Source organism: Solanum tuberosum, unplaced genomic scaffold (genome assembly GCF_000226075.1).
Source record: "Solanum tuberosum cultivar DM 1-3 516 R44 unplaced genomic scaffold, SolTub_3.0 scf00026, whole genome shotgun sequence".
NCBI lineage: Eukaryota > Viridiplantae > Streptophyta > Magnoliopsida > Solanales > Solanaceae > Solanum > Solanum tuberosum.
In genome coordinates, this window is record NW_006238952.1 from 399599 (window position 1) to 407160 (window position 7562).

Consider the following 7562-nt stretch of genomic DNA (forward strand, 5'->3'; position numbering starts at 1 on the left):
ACAATCAATATACAATAGATAATCAATGTGAAATTACTATTTAATTTTTATGTACATCGTTGATCGATAGCCATAAATAGTTATGGCTAGGCTGATGAAAATCTTTTTTTAATTCGATTAGTCAAAATTTTAAGATTTCTTAAAATTGTACTTCTTTAACAATGAAATAAGCCGTGTGGTTTTTCCTTAAACGAGTTGTGAACAATTGAACAACTATCAAGAGTATGGAAAGAACATTATAATATATGGAATATTTGTTGCTGAATTGATTCTGAATTTTGGACAAAATGACAAATACTAGTTAAGAAAAATGTATAGAGTAATCATTATAATTAATTGAGCAAGCAAAGCTTTGATTTGAACATTCGGCTTATATTATTTTATTTATTACTTAAAAGACAAATAGAGAATAATCAAACATTAGTTACAATATTGTTAATTACTTCAAGGAAGAGCCATTTGTAAATGGTAGGACTAAAATACGTCTTGCTTTGGCATTTATTTATGTATGTACAATTTTTATTCATTTAAACTTTTAAGATAGGAACAAGTCAATTTCGATTTAAATAAAAAAAATGAAAAGCTTCAATTACAAGGTAGGATTTACCAACTCCAAAGGCATCAACCTAAAATTTCTCCTACTTATAATTATGACAGTCAAATGTATACTAGCATAAAATATAGGTTTTTTTATTTTTCAACTTTTGTTGACACAGCATGACCTAAGATACAAGTGGGTAATATTGTTTTGGTCATGGACTTACCTGCTCATATATTTTTCCAATTGATAAAACAATGAAAATTATCCAATTCTAGCCGAATAAAAATAATTTATTTGAATACAAACCATGCTATAAATTTATTATTATTATTATTATTATCTAATATAGGAGCAAATAAATAGTCATTAATAAGGCCAAAATGAAGGTCATTAATATGGTTAAATTGAAGTTAACCTAAAAATGACAACATAACATTACAAAGTTTGAAATTGTGTAGGCCAAGTAGCCGTTATCTGTACAATGAACAGTCAATAGAGTAAGGGCCCGTTAGGCCAAAAATATGAAATTTGAAGGAAAAATAAGTTTCATTGTCAAAGCGAAAAATAATATTTAAAACTAAAATTATGTTTGATCAATAATACAATTTGGAGTAAAATTTTTTTAATCAATGTGAGTGCTTTTGAGTAAAACATTAGCATTTTTTTTTTGTAAATTTTTTACAATCAAGCATGATATCATAATACAATTTTCAAAAAATAAATAAATATTCATACCAAAATGATCGTTAAGAGTAAAAGATATTCAGAATGAAACGACCACAAGTCTTTCATAACCACTCAGAAATCACTACTTCGGTGAAATATATATTGATACTTTATGTCTTGAGTTTTATAGATCAACAAACTTTAATAATGACTTTATTAGTGTACTTAAGCATAGCTCAAGTTAATTATGGATTTCACTATAGCAGACAGTTACTTGAAACCTAATCTAGTTAAATTACTCAATTAATTGGTCAAATTTCTTCATGCCAATAACATTTGGTTCATGACTAGGAGTTGCATTAGTAAAGTAGATTTTTAAAACGGAAACAAATCATATGTATAAAATAGAGTTTTTATAGTTTGTGTTCAATGAATTAAAAGAAAATTTATAAGATCTCATATTTAAATCCAATAGCTATAACATATTTGTACAAGTATATCCAAGTTTTGGTGAATAAAATTATTCAAAATAGTTGTGGAGCTCAGGAGCTGTGTGCTAATAATTTTTTATTTTTTTTAATAATCATAATTTATGTGACACTTTTGATTTAATCCATTTAAAAAAAATACTATCCTTTATATTAAAATTAATTTAACTTTAAATTATCATTTTATATTTAATAAGATAATTTATAGCCAAATAAATATTTAATACTTTTCAAATTACAAGTTTCAAAAGTCATTTTCTAAAAAAACGTGTTCCTAATTAGTTCTTTTTGGGCTTTCTACCTCATATTCAGTATTCAATCACATTATTATTCGATTAAATTTGAATTTACTTTGAAACACGTCAAAGAAATGGTGGCATAATATGGAGTTTTATAGTATGGAGTATTAATATATCCACAGACAACTGTCGTTTTAAAACTAACCAAAATACGGAATCGAACAAGTCCACCACCTGTTTCTCTTCTCACACGTCTTTGCAGTTTGCACTATGTTTTTTCCTACTTTTTTAGTATAAAAATTAATGTCTTACTATAATACTATAAACCAAGAAGACAAGGTATATGATTACCCTTTCATCTTCCTTCCCCAAAAACCACCTTCTTGTACGACTAGATATTTGTTTGGTGGATAGCCACATATATCACACAAAAACTCAAAACCCCAACAAGAATTCTCTAAAGTTGAAAACTTGCTAGTCCCACAAATTAAGACAGTCATGTCCTACACAAAAATTAACTCAATTCCTCCTACTGTTGCATTTTCCTTGCTCTTAGTATCTGCACTCTCACTTTCATTCGCTCTGGTTGATGGTAAGCCATTGTTTTTTTTCTTAAAGTTGTAATCTTTTTACTAAATTGGGTCTCTAATTATCTAGGATTGTTCTTGTTTTTGCCTTAAAGTTGTAATCTTTTACTAAATGGGGTGCTGATTACCTAGGATTGTTCTTGTTTTTTGCCTTAAAGTTGTAATCTTTTACTTAATGGGGTTGCTAATACCTAGGATTGTTCTTGTCTTTCCTTAAGGTTGTAATCTTTTGCTTAATGGGGTTGCTAATACTTAGGATTGTTCTTGTTTTTTCTTAAAGTTGTAATCTTTTACTAAATAGGGTGTTAATACCTAGGATTAGTCTTGTTTTACCATTAAAGTTGTAATGTTTTACTAAATGGGGTTGCTAATTGGCTAGGATTATTCTTGTTTTTCCCTTAAAGTTGTAATCTTTTTTGCTAAATTAGAGTTGCTAATTAGCTAGGGTTGTTCTTGATTTTCCCTTTTAAGTTGTAATCTTTTACTGAATGGGGTCACTAATTACCATAGCTGAATTCTTGTTTTGCCTTAAAGTTGTTATCTCTTTATTAAATGGGGTTACTAATTACCTAGGACTATTCTTGTTTTGCCTTGAAGCTGTTATCCTTTTACCAAATGGGGTCGCTAATTACCTAGGATTATTTTGGTTTTCTCCTTAAAGTTGTAATCTTTTCCTAAATGGGGTGCTAATTTCCTAGGATTATTCTTGTTTTCCCCACTGTTTCTTGTGAGTAGGTGTTGTGAGTGAGCCAACTTATGGCGTGGTTTCTTCAGTAAGTAAAAGGTTTCTGGCTGAGGACAATGCTACTGGAAATGCATCTCTAGTACTGGCTGCTGAAAGAACCCATAGAAGAGATCCACTTGAGGATCGGAGTTACTATACTGGTGGATGGAACATCAGTAACAGTCATTATTGGGCTGTAAGATTTCTTTTCAGCCCTTCATCTGATTTATTCTGTTGAAAATTTGGTTATTATTTCTAACATTGGTCGAAGGTTGGTTCAAAATCTTCACATTTGATTATTCTTATGGTTCATTTTAGCATCGCTTTGGGTGTTTCAGTGATTGTTCATATGCATTAGCAATTGGGAAATGTGATTGTGCATCTCCATATGGACGAAAAATTCTAGTTCTGATAAGAAATGAATGAGCGAGAGAGAGAATATGACCCTAATAATTCCTATAATTTAACATCCTTGTACCTTGTCATGCTGTTTTACTCTTAAACTCTTTAGAGACTGGCATATGCCGGATTCTTGATTTAACAAATTACACTCACAGCTGGATTTTTATAGGAGTCTTATTTTACTTTTTACTCTTGGAAATGGAATTCACTTAAAGATGAATTTCTCATTGTAAGGCCATTACGATTTCAGTTTCTTAGATTTGTTGCCAGCCTCTATTTGCTTGTTAACTTCATTCAAACAAAATTTGTAGAATTTCTCAGGATGTTCTCAAATGTGTTTTCTGGTTGTTATCATAGATGCCAATATGCCATGTTTTCAGTCATCTCTTCAATATTTTTAGCTTATATACTTGACGACCTAGTGACTATCTGATAAAAAACTTTTCTTGATACAGTCAGTTGCTTATACTGGTTCCCCTCTTTTCGTCATTGCTCTATTCTGGTTTGTGGCATGTGGCATTTCCTTGCTCCTAGTTTGTATCTGTTGTTGTTGCTGCCGGAGAGGACGTTATGGTTATTCTCGAACTGCTTATGCACTTTCTCTTATTTTACTCTCCGCATTCACCATTGCTGCAATGTAATCATTCTTTCTCTCTCCATCATCTCTTTTTCATTACAAATCGATTCATTGTATGGATTTATCACTAATGTCTGCATTGGTATATCAGAATTGGTTCTATTTTTCTGTATACTGGACAAGGGAAATTTCATGACGGTACAAAACATACATTGGATTATGTTGTGCAACAAGCAGGATCAACAGTTGACAATTTAAGGAATGTGTCAAACATTCTGGCTGTTGCCAAGCACACTGGAATTAGTCAAATTTTTCTACCTCAAAATGTTCAAAACAACATTGACAAGGTTGACACCAAGATTAGCTCGGCTGCTGAAACTCTTGAAACGGAAACTGAGAAGAACAAGAAGAATATCATGATTGTCTTAGACTTAGTGTAAGCACTTCTTGGTTAATTCCTGTGAACTATAGTGAACTTCTGATGTCTTACCAATTGCCATGCTGGTATGCATTGCAGGAGGCGAATTCTCATCATTGTTGCTGCTGTAATGCTTGGTTTGGCTGCTCTTGGTTTCTGTAAGTTCTATGCTTTTTCAAAGTTAATACTCCGTTGTACATATTGACTGACAATTATCTTGTTGACAATCTGCTGCAGTGTTATCTATACTTGGTCTGCAGTTTATTGTATACATGTAAGTGTTATTACTAGAACAAATACTTCTCTTGATAACAAGGAACTGATTATATACTTTTTGAAGTCTAAAGCACTTATATTATTATTTTGCAGTCTAGTCATTATAGGATGGATCCTTGTTGCAGTCACATTTATCTTATGTGGTGCATTTCTTGTTCTTCACAAGTAAGTTATATCGAGTTGTACTGTTATCTGTCCTATCATGCTTCTACATCTCTGATGTTTGAACCCATCCATGTCAACCTTCCAGAACAAAATAAAAAGATAGAAAAGACTAATAAAAAGAGGAAAACTATACCCCTTTTGCACATCAAATCAATACAGCTGTTACGCTGCCTCTACTAGATATTCTGAAACCTCCTTATGTAGTACTGTCTTCGACATATACGGAATTTTTAAGTGTTGCTTGGACTCTCTAAAAATGCTGCTGCACCCGTGTCAAATCCTCCAAAAATGCATAGCTTTTTGGAGAAACTGACATACACCGGAGAATATTTATCAAGAGTCCGAGCAACACATCTTTTCTTTCAATATTGGAACGTATCTTTTATTTTCCACCACAACAATGCATTCTTACTTGTGTTCATAATTCTTCAAAGTACAAACTTAATTTTTAGTACTGTTAGCTTCTTTTTTTGTTTGTTCAGTTATATACTTCCCTAAATTTCTAACGATAGTTTTGTCCATCTTAAGTGCAACGGGAGACACATGTGTGGCAATGGATGATTGGGTAAAAAACCCTTTGGCTCATACAGCACTCGATGATATAATCCCTTGTGTGGACACTGCTACTGCCCAAGAAACATTGTCTCAGAGCAAAGAGGTCACCTACCAATTGGTTGAAGTCACTAACACTATCATCACCAATGTTTCAAACATCATTAATCTGCCTCCCGGTGTTGGTTACAACCAATCTGGTCCACTGGTCCCTAACCTCTGTAATCCATTTAATTCAGACAAGACAGACCGGAAATGTGCAAGTGGTGAAGTGGAACTTAGCAATGCCACACAGGTATGTGAACTTTTTTCACTCTTAAGAAAATAAACAGTGAAGATAGAATGCTGAAAAAGAACTTCTAGGGAGAACACCATGTCCATGTTTCTCAAAATCTAATATCACAGTTCGCATTGAGGAAACAACCTTAATAAGAAACGTGTTGAGATATTTGATACAAACTGGCAAACTGTATTCAGTAACTTCAATTGTATTAATGCAGGTTTGGAAGAGTTACGTCTGCGAGGTTTCAGCAAGTAATATGTGCTCCACTGTGGGCCGTCTAACCCCTTCTATGTACGACCAAATGACTGCTGTAGTCAACGTTAGCAACGGCCTGTATCATTCTGGGCCTTTCCTTAAAGAACTACTTGACTGCACTTTCCTTCGAGATACCTTCACTGTCATTCATGACGAACATTGTCCTGATTTGAGCCGATACAGTAAGTGGATCTACATCGGTTTAGCTCTGGTCTCAGTTTCAGTAATGCTCTCACTCATTTGTTGGGTACTATATGCAAGAGAGAGACGTCACCGGAAGTATACCAAACTTGTTGATGCTACATCTGGTCAAGAATCATTAGCAGGGAAAAGCCACGGTTGATTTTTCAAATAATTTTGGACCTCTTAGTTATCAACAAAACGTTCATATATTTTCTTAGGTATATGTTATTTATATCTGCAGTATTCCATGCTTTCTAATATTAACGTTTGTTTATTACAATACAAGTCGATTAGGGACTTGTAGGCATATGTTGTTCATACACTATCGAATCTAGGATTGATGCAGATTGTTGTGTATATCAAATTTTGTGTTTTTTATAATGTACCTCGCGTTTATTTCATGTTACTTTAAAGATTAATCAAATTGAATTTCAGAAGAAAAATAATGTCACATAAATTATGACAAAAAAAAAAGAATATATATTTCGATTTTAGGATCTATGCTTTGAATTTAGCTAGGTGGGAAGAAGCTAATTAAGTAAATGGTCTAGATCAATAATTGCCTATAATTATTATTATTATTATTATTTTGGATTAGGTGCGTTATAATGTGCTGCCATAATTTAAGCATTTGCTCTAAAGTATTTTGTACAGGGAAAGTTGTTAGTTGGTACCTATTACTATTAGAATAATAATTTACATTGCCAGTCTTCATGTTTAAGTGTAGCTCATGCCTAATTTTTACACCATTAGGGACCTACTAAGTTGAAATTGAAAGAATTAATTAATACTTTATTAGTACAAGATATTTGGTAGCACTCATTTCAAATTGGATCGTGAAGAGGACGTCAAAATATCTTTTTTAATTATTTACTTTAGGATCTTGAATAGTTTAATTAAAGGACATAATTTTAATATAAGTATCTCATTATTATTGACTAAATCGCTTTTAGCTTTTTCCATTTCTTTTCTATAATAACGCGGTCCTAAAACTAATATGAGAAAAGTGTTAATTAAGTTTTGGGTGCACTGATCATGACAAATTGACAATATATATAAAAAAATTATTCTATCATGTTAATTTGATTTAAAACATCTAATCAGGGTGGATTCAATGTATCTATATTGGGTTCATATGAATTTGATACTTTTGACGTAAAAGATAAATTTATGTGTAAAAAAATATTTAATATTAAATATGAGTTA

At 31.8% G+C, this 7562-nt stretch overlaps 1 protein-coding gene across 1 annotated transcript; it reads left to right on the top strand.

Annotated features, from left to right (window-relative positions):
* Positions 1–2150: 2150 nt before the first annotated feature.
* On the top strand, positions 2151–6762 carry LOC102605696 (uncharacterized). Its single transcript, XM_006341319.2, has 9 exons — positions 2151–2526; positions 3257–3441; positions 4103–4284; positions 4376–4660; positions 4742–4800; positions 4880–4916; positions 5012–5083; positions 5612–5930; positions 6136–6762. The coding sequence occupies exons 1-9, from the start codon at positions 2433–2435 to the stop codon at positions 6514–6516; spliced, it is 1614 nt and encodes a 537-aa protein (XP_006341381.1). The 5' UTR covers positions 2151–2432; the 3' UTR covers positions 6517–6762.
* The last annotated feature ends 800 nt before the right edge of the window (positions 6763–7562 follow it).